Source organism: Haliotis rufescens, unplaced genomic scaffold, assembly GCF_023055435.1.
Source record: "Haliotis rufescens isolate VD_foot unplaced genomic scaffold, xgHalRufe1.0.p SCAF_1, whole genome shotgun sequence".
Taxonomy (NCBI): domain Eukaryota; kingdom Metazoa; phylum Mollusca; class Gastropoda; order Lepetellida; family Haliotidae; genus Haliotis; species Haliotis rufescens.
The window spans coordinates 5,960,648-5,983,476 of NW_025963779.1; the positions used below are offsets into that span (position 1 = coordinate 5,960,648).

General features: G+C 43.6%; 1 protein-coding gene across 2 annotated transcripts in view; it reads left to right on the plus strand.

Moving 5' to 3' along the window:
• LOC124150081 (nucleolar protein 6-like) overlaps positions 1–22,829 on the plus strand; it is a 44,769-nt gene that overhangs the window by 16,872 nt on the left and 5,068 nt on the right. For both annotated transcript variants that reach the window (XM_048399716.1, XM_048399693.1), the window contains exons 9-18: positions 457–620; positions 1,778–1,893; positions 2,777–2,954; positions 3,090–3,212; positions 9,503–9,654; positions 15,500–15,731; positions 16,153–16,270; positions 19,338–19,495; positions 20,118–20,281; positions 21,122–21,274. In XM_048399716.1, coding sequence (XP_048255673.1) covers positions 457–620; positions 1,778–1,893; positions 2,777–2,954; positions 3,090–3,212; positions 9,503–9,654; positions 15,500–15,731; positions 16,153–16,270; positions 19,338–19,495; positions 20,118–20,281; positions 21,122–21,274 — 1,558 coding nt within the window. The remainder of the gene's footprint in view (positions 1–456; positions 621–1,777; positions 1,894–2,776; positions 2,955–3,089; positions 3,213–9,502; positions 9,655–15,499; positions 15,732–16,152; positions 16,271–19,337; positions 19,496–20,117; positions 20,282–21,121; positions 21,275–22,829) is intronic.

Below are 22,829 nucleotides of genomic sequence, written 5' to 3' on the forward strand. Positions count from 1 at the left end.
AATTGTACAGTGTAAGAACACCCTCGTCAGCCTCGGAACGTAGTTGTACAATATCAGAACAACCTTGTCAGTCCCGGTACGTCCTGTAATTGTACAGTGTAAGAACACCCTCGTCAGTCTCGGTACCTAGTTGTACAATATCAGAACACCCTTGTCAGTCTTGGTACTTCCTGTAATTGTACAATATCAGAACACCTTTGTCAGTCTCGGTACGTACAATGTTGTTGTACAGTGTCAGAACACCCTTGTTTTGATACATAAGTTAGAGTGAAAAAACAGTTTGGATTCTTTAAATTTGTTTGTGATAATGTCGTTACACTACATACACTTTGCGTAGACTGATGGCTGACACCACAGGTTTCACTGCTTCCAGGCTGAGCTGATACAGACTCTCCTCAGCTGAAAGTATTTGTGTGCATGATGTGACTACTGACCTGCTGAGTGCCTTCATTTCAGCCAGCACAGACTGGGCCACCAGCCCTCCCTCTATGTGTAGAGACAAGTCAGACCTGCTTCGGCCATCCCTGCACACCTTCCAGGAACACTGCGACATCGTCTTTCTGGACCCCAGCGGCTACCTCAACCTCTGCTGCAACATCACGCAAGCCGTCTACAGAAGGGTGAGTCCACATAATAAGCAGATAGTTTACAAATCATGATAATACCAGGGCTGGAGACCAGTGTTGGAATAGGATGTGATATACGCAACAAAATTAATCGACCTGTCTTCAGCAACCCATGTCAAAAGAGGCGACTAACGGGATTGGGTGGTCAGGCTCGGTGACTTGGTTGATGCATGTCAATTTATTCCAATTGTGTAGATGGATGCTCATGATATCATTCACTGGTTTGTCTGGTCAAGGTTTGACTATTATTTACAGAAGCCCCCATATATAGCTGGAATATTGCTGAGTGCAGCGTTTAACATTGAACAAACAACATTAATCTTGTGGACAGGTGATGTTGGGGCGGATATGATGTATACCACAACATTGATCATGTTAATACCAGGCCTGGGGACCGGTGATGCTGGGTCGGATATGATGTATGCCACAACATTGATCATGTTAATACCAGGCCTGGGGACCGGTGATGTTGGGGCGGATATGATGTATGCCACAACATTGATCATGTTAATACCAGGCCTGGGGACCGGTGATGCTGGGTCGGATATGATGTATGCCACAACATTGATCATGTTAATACCAGGCCTGGGGACCGGTGATGTTGGGGCGGATATGATGTATACCACAACATTGATCATGTTAATACCAGGCCTGGGGACCGGTGATGTTGGGGCGGATATGATGTATGCCACAACATTGATCATGTTAATACCAGGCCTGGGGACCGGTGATGCTGGGTCGGATATGATGTATGCCACAACATTGATCATGTTAATACCAGGCCTGGGGACCGGTGATGCTGGGTCGGATATGATGTATGCCACAACATTGATCATGTTAATACCAGGCCTGGGGACCGGTGATGTTGGAGCGGATATGATGTATGCCACAACATTGATCATGTTAATACCAGGCCTGGGGACCGGTGATGCTGGGTCGGATATGATGTATGCCACAACATTCATCATGTTAATACCAGGCCTGGGGACCGGTGATGTTGGGTTAGGACCATACAACTTTTATACAAGGAGCAAAAATATTCCCTTTGGCACTTAACATCAGGATCTTTCCATTTGATCTTGTACCTCTTGGGTAACAACCATGTTTTTGTTAGTGGTTCCAAAGTGGAGATACCCGTTGTATATCCACAGGTGCGACATGAGGCAGACCTGGCCATCAAGTGTTTAGAAGGCACGGAGGCCAACACCTTCGAGACACTTCTCCTCAAGCCTGTCTCTTTCATTCGGAAATTTGACCAGTGTTTTCAGTAAGTTTACAATACCTTCGAGACACTTCTCCTCAAACCTGTATCTTTCTTTCGGAAATATGTTTTCTGTATTTTATCAATTTATCAATTTGAAATGTTATTTTAGCTCACCTGACTGAACGTCATGTTGACTTTTGTCATTGACTGTTTGTCTGGCGTCCTCATTAACATCTGGGTCCGGTTCCACAAAGCGATCTAAGTGCTATGATTGTCGTAAGCCTATGTTAAAGTATGGGAGTACGACGATCTTAGCCCTAAGATCGCTTTATTGAACGGGGCCTTGATCATCAGGAACCAATGGAGCTGAAACTTCACAAACTAGTTTCCGCCAATGATGGCACCGCACTTTTTTCAAGAGGTTCCGATCCGCTTATCAGTAATCAGTATATATTTTTGATACGCACGCCATATTTAGTTAGTTGTTAGTCTTGGGGATCAAGGTGTGTGTTCCGTTTGCTTCAGATATTGAAATTTTGACCATGATTTGACCTTTTCAATTTCACCCCACTGAAAGCTAATAACTTTTGCTGGGGATTACTCTGCCATTTTCTTTCCAAATGTCATAAAGTTTGGTACATGTGTAGTTTAAGTGGGATCAGCCTCAAACTTCTCGTACCCGTTCCAAAAATGTTTACGGTATGTGTGTACAAACAGTTAGATCTCAAGTGTCACAAAAGGAAGCTTTTCTGTAGAATAGTAAAGCTCATAACATCCCCTTTTCTGGACAAATTTTTTAAGAACGAGAAAAATAGTTATGGGGATGTTATTCTGAGCAATGATTTGTTAATCTGGAATTTGTTTTGCGGATGATATTGCTATAAATAGTACTGACTGGATTATGAGGTTTTTGACTGTACAGTATATTCCCTGTTTAATTATCAAGTATTTCGGAGATGGAAGATGTGAAGAAATCAGTGTCCAAACTGCAGCTTGAGGACAGCTTGATGGACCACGGCGGCCATTACGTCCATACCTGTCTGCCGGCCCTCCTGAAGTTGATGGGGCAGGCCCTGGGGAACAGGATCCTCCTGCTGCAGCCCCAGCTGACGGCCTGCCCACAGGTAGGTGCCAGAAACTACGTCTGGACTTTTGACAAACAAAGAATCTTGTTCTTTCCAAGTAATTGATTTTTTAATCTACCAGTGAATTTGTGAAAATGATTCTTGAAATGAATTATTGTCCCTTTTCTGAAACAGTGGAGCATTACAGAGAAGCCCCCGGGACCGGAGACTGTGGGAAGCTTGATGTTTGGCTTGCTACTGAACCCACAGACGGCAAACAGCATCATCAACAAAGGTCCACCTGCTCAGGCACCAGAGGTCAGAGGTCATCCTTGTCTGTGTCTCTTGTGATTTGGGCGGTCGGGTAGCCTAGTGGTTAAAGCGTTAGTTCGTCACGCTGAAGATCCGGGTTCAATTCCCGACATGGGCACAATGTGTGAAGCCCATTTCTGGTGTCCCCCGCCGTGATATTGCTGGAATATTGCTAAAAGCGACGTAAAACCATACTCACTCACTCACTCACTCTTGTGATTGAGAAATTATTGGAACACATCAGTAGAGCTGTTCTTTGTGCATTCTGTACAAATCCTTAGACATTCATAAGCATCCATTGTGGGATTCAGGGTTAGAATAGGTGCCCAGCAAACTTGGCTAGAGGTGGCCTAATGGATGAGTTGGTCAGACTTAGTGACTTAGTTGATTGTGTGTCAACAGCGTGGCTCATTCGCACCATTTTGATCACTGGATTGTCCGATCCAGGCTTGATTATTTACTGGCCACGTCATATACCTGATATGATATGATGTTGCAGGGGTTGTGAAACAGCAAAAAATCACTTAAGGGATCCTGGAGAAAAATATTTTCCCAAGCACCTCTAGACTGTCCGAACCAACTACAGTGAGGTCACGAGGTCACGAGGTCACGAGGTCACAATCTGTGGCCTGGAGGACTGGAGTTGCTATCAGAGTTGGTTATTAGCAAACTGCATTATTATAGCTGGAATAGTGTTGACTCGGGCAGAACACAACATTCACTCCCTCAATCAACTAAACGCAAACTGCATTATTATAGCTGGAATAGTGTTGACTCGGGCAGAACACAACATTCACTCCCTCAATCAACTAAACGCAAACTGCATTATTATAGCTGGAATAGTGTTGACTCGGGCAGAACACAACATTCACTCCCTCAATCAACTAAACGCAAACTGCATTATTATAGCTGGAATAGTGTTGACTCGGGCAGAACACAACATTCACTCCCTCAATCAACTAAACGCAAACTGCATTATTATAGCTGGAATAGTGTTGACTCGGGCAGAACACAACATTCACTCCCTCAATCAACTAAACGCAAACTGCATTATTATAGCTGGAATAGTGTTGACTCGGGCAGAACACAACATTCACTCCCTCAATCAACTAAACGCAAACTGCATTATTATAGCTGGAATAGTGTTGACTTGGGCAGAACACAACATTCACTCCCTCAATCAACTAAACGCAAACTGCATTATTATAGCTGGAATAGTGTTGACTCGGGCAGAACACAACATTCACTCCCTCAATCAACTAAACGCCCCATGAAGATCTGGGTTAGAATAGGTCTTCAGCAACCCATTCTTGCCGTAAAAGGCGACTACGCTTGTCGTAAAAGGCGACTATGCTTGTCATAAGAGTTGACTAACAGGATCATGTGGTCAGGCTTTCTGACTTGGTTGATGCATGTCATCGATCCCAATTGCATAGATTGATGCTCATGATGTCAATCACTGGATATGGCTGGAATATTGCTGGTTGCGGCGTTAAACAACAAACAAACAAACAAACAATCAACTAAACAATTTATTTGGATTATATATATTTTTTCACTGTACAAACAACATAGAGTCAGAGAAGTCTACCTCTGTCTGGTCATGGTCGAATTATAACCTTCATTCTGTCAGCATGAGTAGTTAACATCTGTTACCTGTCATTTGGACCTTATTTCCACACAGCATAATATGACTGAGATACTGTTCAAAGTAGCGATAAATCAAGCTCACTCTCTATTGGATTTGGGCGGTCGGGTAGCCTAGTGGTTAAAGCGTTTGCTCGTCACGCCGAAGACCCGGGTTCGATTCCCGACATGGGTACAATGTGTGAAGCCCATTTCTGGTGACCCCCGCCGTGATATTGCTGGAATATCGCTAAAAGCGGCGTAAAACCATACTCACTCACTCACTTACTCTATTGGATTCTGCCCATTGTAAAATAATGAAAAATGACAACCAGTTAAATTCTGAAAAGCAATATTATTCATCTTCTGCTTATTGTCTGTACCATATATTGAACGAGTCCTGAGAGACAGGCTTCATGCCAACAAGGCAACATGTCATGGATATTGAGATAGCTCTTGGAAACTCCCAAAATGAAATATTTTTCAAATTATTTTCAACTATCTACCAAATACAATCAGTCTGCAAAACTAGAACTGATTAATGTGTGGTCTTTGTACTGTTAAGTTTGTAACGACATTATGATGTGGTGTGGGCTGTGTTGAGTCTCAGTGACTGTAACGACATTATGATGTGGTGTGGGTTGTGTTGAGTCTCAGTGACTGTACGACATTATGATGTGGTGTGGGTTGTGTTGAGTCTCCGTGATTGTAACGACATTATGATGTGGTGTGGGCTGTGTTGAGTCTCTGTGACTGTAACGACATTATGATGTGGTGTGGGTTGTGTTGAGTCTCAGTGACTGTAACGACATTATGATGTGGTGTGGGTTGTGTTGAGTCTCAGTGACTGTAACGACATTATGATGTGGTGTGGGTTGTGTTGAGTCTCAGTGACTGTGACGACATTATGATGTGGTGTGGGTTGTGTTGAGTCTCAGTGACTGTGACGACATTATGATGTGGTGTGGGTTGTGTTGAGTCTCAGTGACTGTAACGACATTATGATGTGGTGTGGGTTGTGTTGAGTCTCAATGACTGTAACGACATTATGATGTGGTGTGGGCTGTGTTGAGTCTCAAAGACTGTAACGACATTATGATGTGGTGTGGGTTGTGTTGAGTCTCAGTGACTGTAACGACATTATGATGTGGTGTGGGCTGTGTTGAGTCTCAGTGACTGTACGACATTATGATGTGGTGTGGGTTGTGTTGAGTCTCAGTGACTGTAACGACATTATGATGTGGTGTGGGTTGTGTTGAGTCTCCGTGACTGTAACGACATTATGATGTGGTGTGGGTTGTGTTGAGTCTCCGTGATTGTAACGACATTATGATGTGGTGTGGGTTGTGTTGAGTCTCTGTGACTGTAACGACATTATGATGTGGTGTGGGTTGTGTTGAGTCTCAGTGACTGTGACGACATTATGATGTGGTGTGGGCTGTGTTGAGTCTCTGTGACTGTAACGACATTATGATGTGGTGTGGGTTGTGTTGAGTCTCAGTGACTGTAACGACATTATGATGTGGTGTGGGTTGTGTTGAGTTTCAGTGACTGTAACGACATTATGATGTGGTGTGGGTTGTGTTGAGTCTCAGTGACTGTAACGACATTATGATGTGGTGTGGGTTGTGTTGAGTCTCAGTGACTGTAACGACATTATGATGTGGTGTGGGTTGTGTTGAGTCTCCGTGATTGTAACGACATTATGATGTGGTGTGGGCTGTGTTGAGTCTCAGTGACTGTAACGACATTATGATGTGGTGTGGGTTGTGTTGAGTCTCTGTGACTGTAATGACAATATGATGTGGTGTGGGTTGTGTTGAGTCTCAGTGACTGTAACGACATTATGATGTGGTGTGGGTTGTGTTGAGTCTCAGTGATTGTAACGACATTATGATGTGGTGTGGGCTGTGTTGAGTCTCCGTGATTGTAACGACATTATGATGTGGTGTGGGCTGTGTTGAGTCTCTGTGACTGTAACGACATTATGATGTGGTGTGGGTTGTGTTGAGTCTCAGTGACTGTAACGACATTATGATGTGGTGTGGGTTGTGTTGAGTCTCAGTGACTGTGACGACATTATGATGTGGTGTGGGTTGTGTTGAGTCTCAGTGACTGTGACGACATTATGATGTGGTGTGGGTTGTGTTGAGTCTCAGTGACTGTAACGACATTATGATGTGGTGTGGGTTGTGTTGAGTCTCAATGACTGTAACGACATTATGATGTGGTGTGGGCTGTGTTGAGTCTCAAAGACTGTAACGACATTATGATGTGGTGTGGGTTGTGTTGAGTCTCAGTGACTGTAACGACATTATGATGTGGTGTGGGCTGTGTTGAGTCTCAGTGACTGTACGACATTATGATGTGGTGTGGGTTGTGTTGAGTCTCAGTGACTGTAACGACATTATGATGTGGTGTGGGTTGTGTTGAGTCTCCGTGACTGTAACGACATTATGATGTGGTGTGGGTTGTGTTGAGTCTCCGTGATTGTAACGACATTATGATGTGGTGTGGGTTGTGTTGAGTCTCTGTGACTGTAACGACATTATGATGTGGTGTGGGTTGTGTTGAGTCTCAGTGACTGTGACGACATTATGATGTGGTGTGGGCTGTGTTGAGTCTCTGTGACTGTAACGACATTATGATGTGGTGTGGGTTGTGTTGAGTCTCAGTGACTGTAACGACATTATGATGTGGTGTGGGTTGTGTTGAGTTTCAGTGACTGTAACGACATTATGATGTGGTGTGGGTTGTGTTGAGTCTCAGTGACTGTGACGACATTATGATGTGGTGTGGGTTGTGTTGAGTCTCAGTGACTGTAACGACATTATGATGTGGTGTGGGTTGTGTTGAGTCTCCGTGATTGTAACGACATTATGATGTGGTGTGGGCTGTGTTGAGTCTCAGTGACTGTAACGACATTATGATGTGGTGTGGGTTGTGTTGAGTCTCTGTGACTGTAATGACAATATGATGTGGTGTGGGTTGTGTTGAGTCTCAGTGACTGTAACGACATTATGATGTGGTGTGGGTTGTGTTGAGTCTCAGTGATTGTAACGACATTATGATGTGGTGTGGGCTGTGTTGAGTCTCCGTGATTGTAACGACATTATGATGTGGTGTGGGCTGTGTTGAGTCTCTGTGACTGTAACGACATTATGATGTGGTGTGGGTTGTGTTGAGTCTCTGTGACTGTAACGACATTATGATGTGGTGTGGGTTGTGTTGAGTCTCAGTGACTGTAACGACATTATGATGTGGTGTGGGTTGTGTTGAGTCTCCGTGATTGTAACGACATTATGATGTGGTGTGGGCTGTGTTGAGTCTCTGTGACTGTAACGACATTATGATGTGGTGTAGGTTGTGTTGAGTCTCCGTGATTGTAACGACATTATGATGTGGTGTGGGTTGTGTTGAGTCTCAGTGACTGTGACGACATTATGATGTGGTGTGGGTTGTGTTGAGTCTCAGTGACTGTAACGACATTATGATGTGGTGTGGGCTGTGTTGAGTCTCTGTGACTGTAACGACATTATGATGTGGTGTGGGTTGTGTTGAGTCTCAGTGACTGTGACGACATTATGATGTGGTGTGGGTTGTGTTGAGTCTCAGTGACTGTGACGACATTATGATGTGGTGTGGGTTGTGTTGAGTCTCAGTGACTGTAACGACATTATGATGTGGTGTGGGTTGTGTTGAGTCTCAGTGACTGTAACGACATTATGATGTGGTGTGGGTTGTGTTGAGTCTCAGTGACTGTAACGACATTATGATGTGGTGTGGGTTGTGTTGAGTCTCTGTGACTGTAACGACATTATGATGTGGTGTGGGTTGTGTTGAGTCTCAGTGACTGTGACGACATTATGATGTGGTGTGGGTTGTGTTGAGTCTCAGTGACTGGAACGACATTATGATGTGGTGTGGGTTGTGTTGAGTCTCCGTGATTGTAACGACATTATGATGTGGTGTGGGTTGTGTTGAGTCTCAGTGACTGTGACGACATTATGATGTGGTGTGGGTTGTGTTGAGTCTCAGTGACTGTGACGACATTATGATGTGGTGTGGGTTGTGTTGAGTCTCAGTGACTGTGACGACATTATGATGTGGTGTGGGTTGTGTTGAGTCTCAGTGACTGGAACGACATTATGATGTGGTGTGGGTTGTGTTGAGTCTCCGTGATTGTAACGACATTATGATGTGGTGTGGGCTGTGTTGAGTCTCTGTGACTGTAACGACATTATGATGTGGTGTGGGTTGTGTCGAGTCTCTGTGACTGTAACGACATTATGATGTGGTGTGGGTTGTGTTGAGTCTCAGTGACTGTGACGACATTATGATGTGGTGTGGGTTGTGTTGAGTCTCAGTGACTGTAACGACATTATGATGTGGTGTGGGCTGTGTTGAGTCTCTGTGACTGTAACGACATTATGATGTGGTGTGGGTTGTGTTGAGTCTCAGTGACTGTGACGACATTATGATGTGGTGTGGGTTGTGTTGAGTCTCAGTGACTGTGACGACATTATGATGTGGTGTGGGTTGTGTTGAGTCTCAGTGACTGTAACGACATTATGATGTGGTGTGGGCTGTGTTGAGTCTCCGTGATTGTAACGACATTATGATGTGGTGTGGGCTGTGTTGAGTCTCAGTGACTGTATCGTTTGTTTCAGGCTCGAGAGTTCCGTGAGCTGTGGGGGGACAAGTCGGAACTCCGGCGGTTCCAGGACTCCAGTATCTGTGAGGCAGTTGTGTGGATGACGTCCTCTCTTATCAGCAAGAGAAGACACGTTTGCTCCAAAGTTGTCAAACACATCCTCAACAGGTATCTTAACTTTGTGTGTAGTTTAGCTTAATATTGCAGAGATGAATCTAGCAAAAACATTAGTACAGGGATTTAGCAATCTTAGCATCCTTGGCAGCCAAATTGGGGAAAAAACAATATTTTGTTTACATTTGGGATTTTTTAGATGTTTATATGTTTAAATCCAGATGCAATTTTCAGTGCAATAAGTTAACACTTAGGTGATACACCTACTGTGTTTTTATCCCCCGCCGTCCGTCCGTACGTCCCACCTGTTTGTTGCCGCGATATCTCAAGAACTAAACACTGGATTGTCTTCATATTTGGAACTATGGTGTATATACAGACTCCGCAGACACCAGTCGGTTTTGGTGACCTTGACCCCATTTTCAAGGTCACAGCAGGCATATCTGCTTTTGGAGTTGGAAAACGGTGTTGCCGCGATATCTCAAGAACTAAACACTGGATTGTCTTCATATTTGGAACTATGGTGTATATACAGACTCCGCAGACACCAGTCGGTTTTGGTGACCTTGATCCCATTTTCAAGGTCACAGCAGACAAATCTGCTTTTAGAGTTGGAAAACGGTGTTGCCGCGATATCTCAAGAACTAAACACTGGATTGTCTTCATATTTGGAACTATGGTGTATATACAGACTCCGCAGACACCAGTCGGTTTTGGTGACCTTGATCCCATTTTCAAGGTCACAGCAGACAAATCTGCTTTTAGAGTTGGAAAACGGTGTTGCCGCGATATCTCAAGAAGTAAACACTGGATTGTCTTCATATTTGGAACTATGGTGTATATACAGACACCGCAGACACCAGTCGGTTTTGGTGACCTTGACCCCATTGTCAAGGTCACAGCAGGCAAATCTGCTTTTGGAGTTAGAAAACGGTGTTGCCGCGATATCTCAAGAACTAATCGCTGGATTGTCTTCATATTTGGAACTATAGTGTATATACAGACACCGCATACACCTGTCAGATTTGGTGACCTTGACCCCATTTTCAAGGTCACAGCAGGCAAATCTGTTTTTGGAGTTGGAAAACGGTGTTGCCACAATATCTCAAGAACTAATCGCTGGATTGTCTTCATATTTGGTAGTATGGTGTACAGGCGGGGGATATTTCGTCACTCTGTGACAAATACTTGTCAATGTTGAGCTAGGCTACCTGTAGATTTAACCATGCTAAATTGAATTTGGAACCGAACACACAGCAGTAGGTTTATCTCCGTTCTACCATGATTAAATATGACGCAAACTCTTTGGTGTTAGCAAATATATTGAGTGAAGCGGCATGGGTTGAGTCCAGTGTTTTGAGTGGGTTGTCGGTCTGAATTATGGAATCATCGACAACAGCCTGTAAACAAAATATGGCGCTGTATATGCTCAAGCAGTTTGTGTACACCGTTATACTTCAATCGAACATATTTCAGGTATTGAAAGCACATAAGCGCAGCAACTTCATAAGCTTACTTGAAATACATTCTCTTTGTAGATTTCTATCGTGTTTTCTGCACGAAATGTATTGCCAAACATGCTATGAATAGTGTAGTAACCGCAGCTTTGCATTTTGTCACCTGTAATTGTGGATATAATTATTACCGGTAGCTCACCGGTTCTGAAGGACCAAGGTGAACTTATGCGATACCGTGGCGTCTGTCGTCCGTCTGTCTGTCTGTACGTCAACAATGTATTCAAACGACCTCTTCTTCTGAACCACTAATTGGTGGAAATTAACTGAAATTTGACTGGAAGCATCCCTAGGTGGTGGGGATTCAAATTGTAGAAATGGTGGGGCTGAGGGGTGGGGCCAAATAGGGGTAATTTGGCTAAAATGCTTTAAACGACTTCTTCTCTGGAACTAAGATATAGATATCAACCATATTTGGTTGGAAGCATCACTAGGTGGTGGGGATTCAAAATTGTACAAATGGTGGGGCTGACCCCCAAGGGGCTGAGGGTCTGGGCCAAATAGGGGTAATTTGGCTAAAATGCTTTAAACGACTTCTTCTCTGGAACTAAGATATAGATATCAACCATATTTGGTTGGAAGCATCACTAGGTGGTGGGGATTCAAAATTGTACAAATGGTGGGGCTGACCCCCCAAGGGGCTGAGGGGCGGGGCCAAATAGGGGTAATTTGTCTATATTGCTTTAAACGACTTCTTCTCTGGAACTAAGATATAGATATCAACCATATTTGGTTGGAAGCATCACTAGGTGGTGGGGATTCAAAATTGTACAAATGGTGGGGCTGACCCCCAAGGGGCTGAGGGTCTGGGCCAAATAGGGGTAATTTGGCTAAAATGCTTTAAACGACTTCTTCTCTGGAACTAAGATATAGATATCAACCATATTTGGTTGGAAGCATCTCTAGGTGGTGGGGATTCAAAATTGTACAAATGGTGGGGCTGACCCCCAAGGGGCTGAGGGTCTGGGCCAAATAGGGGTAATTTGGCTATATTGCTCTAAGCGACTTCTTCTCTGGAACTAAGAGATAGATATCAAGATTATCCTCACCCTATAATTAACATGTACATTGTATACATTTCTTGGTTATGAAGAGAATAATACCTTTAATATGATTTATCCTGGATCAAAACATGGAAACGGTTCAGATTTTTATGCTACATTTGTAAGTAGAGAAATACACATTCACGCTGTCAGATTTGCCATCCACCAATTTTAAATGCTGACAGAGTCAAAATTACGAAATATTTGCAGGATTATATACATGTAGAATGTAAATGTATATTTTGTAATGATTGCGTAAATATCCAGGTGAGCGATACAGGCCTTATGGGCCTCTTGTTTAAATAGGCCTACAGACAATGACTGAAAAAAGTACTATTCTATTAATATTAGATTCCGTGTTGATGCGGCAGTCAAACCATCTGTTTCATTCAGAGAAGGTTTGTTGTGATGTAATAGCGTCTGATTGACCAATCAGAAACGAGTAATTTCCAAATTCATGGTACAATATTAATTCCTATTTTTTGGCCCTGTTTTCATTGACACACAAGTCTCTGCAAAGCCTTGAGATTAGTGAGATCTATAGTAACATGAATTATGTCTCCCCCAGAATGGAGGGAGACATATTGTTTTTGGCACGGTTCCCGTCGGCGTCGGCGTTGGCGTTGGCGTCGGCGTTCCCACCGTTTCCGGGCCATAACTCAGAAACCGTCTAATATTTTTTCGCGAAACTTTGTATACACATTTACCCAGCACTGAAGTGGTGCCTTTTGCTATTTAGAGATTTTTGACATTTTTATTTTTTCTCGTTTCCATGGAGATAACTTGAACATAGGCTCTGAATGGGGGTAAGCTTTGTTTCCTGACCATAACTCGGAAACCGTTTAATATTTTTTCGCGAAACTTTGTATACACATTAACCCAACACTTAAGTGGTGCCTTTTGCTATTTAGAGATTTTTGACATTTTTATTTTTTCTCGTTTCCATGGAGATAACTTGAACATAGACTCTGAATGGGGGTAAGCTTTGTTTCCTGACCATAACTCGGAAACGGTTTAATATTTTTTCGCGAAACTTTGTATACACATTAACCCAACACTTAAGTGGTGCCTTTTGCTATTTAGAGATTTTTGACATTTTTATTTTTTCTCGTTTCCATGGAGATAACTTGAACATAGACTCTGAATGGGGGTAAGCTTGGTTTCCGGACCATAACTCAGAAACCGGGGTAAGCTTTGTTTCCTGACCATAACTCAGAAACCGTTTAATATTTTTTCGCGAAACTTTGTATACACATTAACCCAACACTTAAGTGGTGCCTTTTGCTATTTAGAGATTTTTGACATTTTTATTTTTTCTCGTTTCCATGGAGATAACTTGAACATAGACTCTGAATGGGGGTAAGCTTGGTTTCCGGACCATAACTCAGAAACCGGGGTAAGCTTTGTTTCCTGACCATAACTCGGAAACCGTTTAATATTTTTTCGCGAAACTTTGTATACACATTAACCCAACACTTAAGTGGTGCCTTTTGCTATTTAGAGATTTTTGACATTTTTATTTTTTCTCGTTTCCATGGAGATAACTTGAACATAGACTCTGAATGGGGGTAAGCTTGGTTTCCGGACCATAACTCAGAAACCGGGGTAAGCTTTGTTTCCTGACCATAACTCAGAAACCGTTTAATATTTTTCGCGAAACTTTGTATACACATTAACCCAGCACTTAAGTGATGCCTTTTGCTATTTAGAGATTTTTGACATTTTTATTTTTTCTCGTTTCCATGGAGATAACTTGAACATAGACTCTGAATGGGGGTAAGCTTTGTTTCCGGACCATAACTCAGAAACCGGGGTAAGCTTTGTTTCCTGACCATAACTCAGAAACCGTTTAATATTTTTCACGAAACTTTGTATACACATTAACCCAGCACTTAAGTGGTGCCTTTTGCTATTTAGAGATTTTTGACATTTTTATTTTTTCTCGTTTCCATGGAGATAACTTGAACATAGACTCTGAAGGGGGGTAAGCTTGGTTTCCTGACCATAACTCAGAAACCGTTTAATATTTTTTCGCGAAACTTTGTATACACATTAACCCAGCACTGAAGTGGTGCCTTTTGCTATTTAGAGATTTTTGACATTTTTATTTTTTCTCGTTTCCATGGAGATAACTTGAACATAGACTCTGAATGGGGGTAAGCTTTGTTTCCGGACCATAACTCGGAAACCGTTTAATATTTTTTCGCGAAACTTTGTATACACATTAACCCAGCACTGAAGTGGTGCCTTTTGCTATTTAGAGATTTTTGACATTTTTATTTTTTCTCGTTTCCATGGAGATAACTTGAACATAGACTCTGAATGGGGGTAAGCTTTGTTTCCGGACCATAACTCGGAAACCGTTTAATATTTTTTCGCGAAACTTTGTATACACATTAACCCAGCACTGAAGTGGTGCCTTTTGCTATTTAGAGATTTTTGACATTTTTATTTTTTCTCGTTTCCATGGAGATAACTTGAACATAGACTCTGAATGGGGGTAAGCTTTGTTTCCGGACCATAACTCGGAAACCGTTTAATATTTTTTCGCGAAACTTTGTATACACATTAACCCAGCACTGAAGTGGTGCGCATTAGTTGTTTGAAATTTCTAGGAGTTCTATTTTTGGCTCTGTTATTTAGTAATGGAGGGTGGGAATGAAGAGATGGGGTTTTACGTGAAGTAAACGAATGAATGGGGGTTAGGGGAGTGGGGGGAGACATATGTTTTTACGAGTAAAAACACTTTCTAGTTGAGAAATAGTTTTATTTCAGTTTCGGAATTTTAACTGCAGAACACCCGCCTTTGAGCAGGTCTAAAAAAAATTGACAAGTTTTTAACTCACTTTTACATTATCCATGTGAATTTAGGTTATAGGTCTTTGTACTGTATGTCAGCACTGAAGCATACAATCTCTTCTCTAAATCTGCTGAATATATCAGTATCATTTTTGCATCACATTTTCTTGGGGTGAATAAGCTTTGGTTGACTTCGTGGACGTTTATGGTCACCATTGTTCAAAAACGGTTGTTAACCTTCTAGCGGCTTAAAGGCAGCTTGGGTTGTATACTCCCCAGGGAGCTGAGAATGATTCTTAGTGCACATTGATCCAGTGACCGGGGTAATAATAGAGCTTTGAGCATGTCCCTGAGTGGTGTGGAAATATGTGCAATATTAATGCCCTATCGTTCTTCTTCTTATTATTATATCATCATCATCATTTATTGTATTCAGGCCATAGGCCCATATACATACAATAATGTCATATCAAGGGTATCAGTCAGACTCTTGGCATATGTCTGATAACACAGCAGTCAATATGTTACACTTTGTCCTGTCAGACATGCAGATATCCCATCATGCAACATTCATTTCCTGAGTCAACATCTTGACTCCCTTCTGCACCTGCCGAAACCAAAGGGAGACAACTCTGTGTATGGCACAGGAGAAGAGGAGCATATGGCTATAGTACAATCCCTGGACCAGTTGAGTAAACTCCTCCATCGCCTTGATGACCTGCCGCTCAGTGTCAAGTCAGTCCAAGGAGTGGCACCCGTCTTCAGATTTGCAGAGGTGGGTTGGCAGGACATCATTAGTCCTATAAAGGACAGGTTATGTAAGGTTCCGCCAGATTCGGGGGATTTCCAGTCATAACATGGCTGGTTATTTCATTGTTAATATTTTGATGATATTTTCTGTGACTACATGACAATGTTTGGCTATTTGAGATCTTTGGGACGATAAAGAAAATATAGACAAACACTTAGCTAGGTTCCCATTCATGAAGACATACATTTGGCAGTCTTTGGGAAGGGTCACCTGTTTCTTGAATTTATGGATGAAAAATCACAATCCCCCCACTTGTAATACGTGACAGGTCAATAATATATAGGAGATATAAAAGGTAAAATTAATGCATTATTGCATGTATAAAGTAAAATGTAAACTTCATAATTAGCGAGGCTGAATTATATATACTTGTGGTATGTTTCAGGTATTTCCTGCTATGCCTGCAATACCAGCTAACATTCAGACGACAAACGCATCAACAGGATCCGAGTTTCTCCCACACCCTGACAAACCAGCCCCTTTCTATATGCCCACGATGACTGGTGGGTGGTAGTTGATCTGTGTGACATGTATCTTGATTGTCCTTTCCATAATGCATAGCAGAGTGTGTGGGTAGCCTAGTGGTAAATGCCATCGCTTGTCACACTCCAGACTGGAATTTATTTCCACACATGAATACAATATGTGAAGCCGATTCTTGGTTGTCCCTGCTGAGATATTGCTGGAATACAACTTAGAGTGTTGAAAACAATATTCCCTCACAAGGACTGAGTATTGCCTGGGATCGGGTACTGGACGGACAATAGCACTGTTATCACAATACACAAGTAGTAAGTATTGGTGATATCACTTCAGGCATAGTGTTATCTTTAATGACAGAACAAAAAGAACAATACATCAAAGGTTCTTTTAAACGAAGGGATGGATATTAAAATGTAAGGTAGCGGGAGCGTCCACCATTACCACCACGTCCTTGTTTTCTGCCATACAGGTGGCGCTATGCTACTTCTGCTGTTAAGCAAGTGAACTCGATCAATTTCTGTTGTATTTATAGCGTAGCACGATCTCAGAAACTGATGATTCAAGTAACTGTTTGACTGGCATTCTAGAAGTTGACAAGTAAGGAATAAATACGTACAGCTTTCATGATAACTTCTGGTTTATTGCATATAGCGACGTTTTGATGTACTGACTGACTGAGTATGGTTCTACGCCGCTTTTAGCAATATTTTAGCAATATCACGGCGGGGGACACCAGAAATGGGCTTCACACATTGTACCCATGACGGGAATCGAACCCGGGTCTTCGGCGTGACGAGCGAACGCTTTAACCACAAGTCTACCCGACCGCCCCTGTTTTGATGTAGTCTCTTATACCATTATCAAGCTGGAGTGACATCCCTTGGTGGCTGTCACTGCAGCTTGATGATTCAAGTATCGTCTGTATGGATGATATCATAGGTATCAGTGAACAGTTACATCCATATCACTCACCCTTTCCTTTGTGTATATCGAGACCTCTCCCTCTCGTGACCTCTCCTTCATGTAAATTGAAACCTATACATGTATATTGTGACCTCTCCCTCGTGTATATCGAGACCTCTTGTTAGTGTATATCATGACTCCACCTTTGTGTATATCGAGACCTATCCTTCGTGTATATCATGACTCCACCTTTGTGTATATCGAGACCTATCCTTCGTGTATATCATGCTCCTCCTTTGTGTATATCGAGACCTCCTTCGTGTATATTGTCACCTCTCCTTCACGTCTGCTCAAGTAACGTACAGTCTCTGTAATGTTCCCACGTCTGCTCCAGTAACATACAGTCTCTGTAATGTTCCTACTTCTGCTCCAGTAACGTACAGTCTCTGTAATGTTCCCACGTCTGCCCCAGTAACGTACAGTCTCTGTAATGTTCCTACTTCTGCCCCAGTAACGTACAGTCTCTGTAATGTTCCCACGTCTGCCCCAGTAACGTACAGTCTCTGTAATGTTCCTACTTCTGCCCCAGTAACGTACAGTCTCTGTAATGTTCCCACGTCTGCTCCAGTAACGTACAGTCTCTGTAATGTTCCCACGTCTGCTCCAGTAACGTACAGTCTCTGTAATGTTCCCACGTCTGCTCCAGTAACGTACAGTCTCTGTAATGTTTCCACGTCTGCCCCAGTAACGTACAGTCTCTGTAATGTTCCCATGTCTGTCCCAGTAACATACAGTCTCTGTTATGTTCCCATGTCTGCTCCAGTAACGTACAGTCTCTGTAATGTTCCCATGTCTGTCCCAGTAACATACAGTCTCTGTTATGTTCCCACGTCTGTCCCAGTAACGTACAGTCTCTGTAATGTTCCCACGTCTGCCCCAGTAACGTACAGTCTCTGTAATGTTCCCACGTCTGCTCCAGTAACATACAGTCTCTGTTATGTTCCCACGTCTGTCCCAGTAACATACAGTCTCTGTTATGTTCCCATGTCTGTCCCAGTAACATACAGTCTCTGTTATGTTCCCACGTCTGCTCAAGTAACGTACAGTCTCTGTAATGTGCCCACATCTGCCCCAGTAACGTAAGCCTCTGTAATGTTCCCACGTCTGCCCCAGTAACGTAAGCCTCTGTAATGTTCCCACGTCTGCCCAGTAACGTAAGCCTCTGTTATGTTCCCACGTCTGCCCCAGTAACGTACAGTCTCTGTAATGTTCCCACGTCTGCCTAAGTAACATACAGTCTCTGTAATGTGCCCACGTCTGACTCAGTAACGTACAGTCTCTGTAATGTTCCTACTTCTGCCCCAGTAACGTACAGTCTCTGTAATGTTCCCAAGTCTGCCCCAGTAACATACAGTCTCTGTAATGTTCCCATGTCTGCTCCAGTAACGTACAGTCTCTGTAATGTACCTACGTCTGCCCCAGTAACATACAGTCTCTGTAATGTACCTATGTCTGCCCCAGTAACGTACAGTCTCTGTAATGTGCCCATGTCTACCCCAGTAACGTACAGTCTCTGTAATGTTCCTACTTCTGCCCCAGTAACGTACAGTCTCTGTAATGTTCCTACTTCTGCCCCAGTAACGTACAGTCTCTGTAATGTTCCCACGTCTGCTCAAGTAACGTACAGTCTCTGTAATGTTCCTACTTCTGCCCCAGTAACGTACAGTCTCTGTTATGTGCCCACGTCTGCCCCAGTAACGTACAGTCTCTGTAATGTTCCCACGTCTGCCCCAGTAATGTACAGTCTCTGTAATGTGCCCACGTCTGCCTAAGTAACATACAGTCTCTGTAATGTTCCCACGTCTGCCCCAGTAACGTACAGTCTCTGTAATGTGCCCACGTCTGCCCCAGTAACGTACAGTCTCTGTAATGTTCCCACGTCTGCCCCAGTAACGTACAGTCTCTGTAATGTTCCCACGTCTGCCTAAGTAACATACAGTCTCTGTAATGTGCCCACGTCTGCCTAAGTAACATACAGTCTCTGTAATGTTTCCATGTCTACCCCAGTAACATACAGTCTCTGTAATGTTCCTACTTCTGCCCCAGTAACGTACAGTCTCTGTAATGTTCCTACTTCTGCCCCAGTAACGTATAGTCTCTGTAGTATTCCAATGTCTGCTCCAGTTATGTGCAAGTTGGAGGGGAGCGGCAAGTGGCCTGATGACCTTGAGGCGATGCGCCGGCTGAAGGCGGCGTACTTCCTCCAGCTCTCACAGGCGCTGAAGAAGAAGGATCCTGCATTCTTCGTCAAGATTGCTCCTGCCCACCTTGATGTTCTAAAGGTATGTGTGCTTTCATCTTCCTTGTTCAAAGTCACTAGCAACATACCAGGATTATTTTTGTGATGCCAACAAGTAGAAATAGTTACTATTTCAGCTGTTTGTTTTGATTTGAACATGTTCAGAATTGTACTGTAGATTATTCTTATTGCCATAGTATAGCAAGATACTGCCATGTGCTTAAGTGTGTGTCATGCCTGAGGCCTTGTGTTTCCTCCCCGACAGTGTGGGAACAATGTGTGGAGACCCTTTGGGATTTGGGGTTAGATTGGGTCCCCAGCAACCTCTGCTGGTCGTAACTGGTCAGACTCGGTGACTTGGTTGATGGTGTGTCATCGTACCCCCATGACGTTGATCATTCACAATATGGATCTCTGGATTGCCTGGACCAGACTGATTGTTTACAGGCTGCTGTCATATTTCTGTAATGTTGCTGAATGTGGCACTAAACAAACAATCAATCAAACAAACAGTGTGTTGAGTCCATTATTTGTGTGACCCATCATCGTACGGCTGGAATGTTGATAATTACACTCACCCTGATAAAAACACCAGTTGTCTTCTAATATTGTATCCCAACATTTACATGGGTGGAATCAACAATGACTCCTTGATATCCTTGCAGGATGGGTATGTGTTTCGTCTGAAGATCGGCAACATGCGTGAGATTACTTTGTCCAAGATGTACACCAGCCCTGACGGAACAACGCAGTCACATGACACTGAAGAGTCTCGGAGACTTCAGAGGGAGTACATTGCCCGCCCCAAACTGACCAGCACACTTCACGGGTAGGGCCAGTTGTCCACTTACTTAGTCTCTGTCCACTGTCTTGTGTCAGCCCCAAACTGACCAGCACACTTCACGGGTAGGGCCAGTTGTCCACTTACTTAGTCTCTGTCCACTGTCTTGTGTCAGCCCCAAACTGACCAGCACACTTCACGGGTAGGGCCAGTTGTCCACTTACTTAGTCTCTGTCCACTGTCTTGTGTCAGCCCCAAACTGACCAGCACACTTCACGGGTAGGGCCAGTTGTCCACTTACTTAGTCTCTGTCCACTGTCTTGTGTCAGCCCCAAACTGACCAGCACACTTCACGGGTAGGGCCAGTCATCCTTCATTGCCTCACTTGGTCTCTTTCCACTGTTTCTGCAAACCCTTGTGGAGATTCTGTGCAGGAACTGATCCCCAGTACACCATGCTTGTTGTTAGAGCTGACAGAAATAATTATCTGGTATTTGGAATTAGTAACCTGGCAGAGTTATGCCATATGCTGTTGTCCATGCTACAAGCCTTGCCTGGCCCAAAGTTGGTTATTTCTTATTACTGTGTTTATTGATGCTGATGATGGTGAAAACTACATCCACTCTTGTCATGTACTCATCATCTTGTTTTCCTAGAGATTACATCAACATACATGTCATTAGAATTGGTCTTCAGCAACCCATCCTTGTCATAAGAGGCGGCTAACGGGATTGGGTGGTCAGGCACACTGACTTGGTTGATGCATATCAGGCTCCTGAAGTAATGACGTGCATCTTATATGAACTCATGAGATTGCCCATAAGTTGTTTACTTTTCAGTTTGTTATTGAAGAGGGACTTGCTCATTGTTTGTGCATATTGTCTTCAGAATACAACAACAGAACAATACCTTCAGTGGAGCCGTGAGGCTGGTCAAGAGGTGGATCTCTAGCCACATGATGCTCGACTATATTGCAGAGGAAGCAGTTGAGCTGGTGGTAGCGCACTGCTACATCAACCCTGCACCATACACCGCACCAGGGTAGGTCATACATCGCACCAGTAGTGTAGGTCATACACTGCACCAGTAGTGTAGGCCATACACTGCATCAGTAGTGTAGGTCATACACTGCACCAGTAGTGTAGGTCATACACTGCACCAGTAGTGTAGGCCATACACTGCATCAGTAGTGTAGGTCATACACTGCACCAGTAGTGTAGGTCATACACTGCACCAGTAGTGTAGGCCATACACTGCATCAGTAGTGTAGGTCATACACTGCATCAGTAGTGTAGGTCGTACTGCACCAGTAGTGTAGGTCATACACTGCACCAGTAGTGTAGGTCATACACTGCACCAGTAGTGTAGGCCATACACTGCACCAGTAGTGTAGGTCATACACTGCACCAGTAGTGTAGGTCATACACTGCACCAGTAGTGTAGGTCATACACTGCACCAGTAGTGTAGGCCATACACTGCACCAGTAGTGTAGGTCATACACTGCACCAGTAGTGTAGGTCATACACTGCACCAGTAGTGTAGGTCATACACTGCACCACTAGTGTAGGTCATACACTGCATAAGTAGTGTAGGTCATACACTGCATAAGTAGTGTAGGTCATACACTGCATCAGAAGTGTAGGTCATACACTGCACCAGTAGTGTAGGTCATACACTGCACCAGTAGTGTAGGTCATACACTGCACCAGTAGTGTAGGTCATACACTGCACCAGTAGTGTAGGTCATACACTGCATAAGTAGTGTAGGTCATACACTGCATCAGTAGTGTAGGTCATACACTGCACCAGTAGTGTAGGTCATACACTGCACCAGTAGTGTAGGCCATACACTGCATCAGTAGGGTTGGTCATACACTGCACCAGTAGTGTAGGTCATACACTGCATCAGTAGTGTAGGTCATACACGGCACCAGTAGTGTAAGTCATACACTGCATCAGGGTAGATCGAAAACTGCATCAGTAGTGTAGGTCGTACTGCACCAGTAGTGTAGGTCATACACTGCACCAGAAGTGTAGGTCATACACTGCACCAGTAGTGTAGGTCGTACACTGCATCAGTAGTGTGGGTCATACTGCATCAGTAGTGTAGGTCATACATCGCATCAGTAGTGTAGGTCATACACTGCATCAGGAGTGTAGGTCGTACACTGCATCAGTAGTGTGGGTCATACATCGCATCAGGAGTGTAGGTCGTACTGCATCAGTAGTGTAGGTCATACATCGCATCAGGAGTGTAGGTCGTACTGCATCAGTAGTGTAGGCCATACACTGCATCAGTAGTGTAGGTCGTACACTGCATCAGTAGTGTAGGTCATACACTGCACCAGTAGTGTAGGTCATACACTGCACCAGTAGTGTAGGTCATACACTGCACCAGTAGTGTAGGTCATACACTGCATCAGGGTAGGTCGAAAACTGCATCAGTAGTGTAGGTCATACTGCATCAGAAGTGTAGGTCATACACTGCACCAGTAGTGTAGGTCATACACTGCTCCAGTAATGTAGGTCATACACTGCATCAGGGTAGGTCATACCCTGCACCAGTAGTGTAGGCCATACACTGCATCAGTAGTG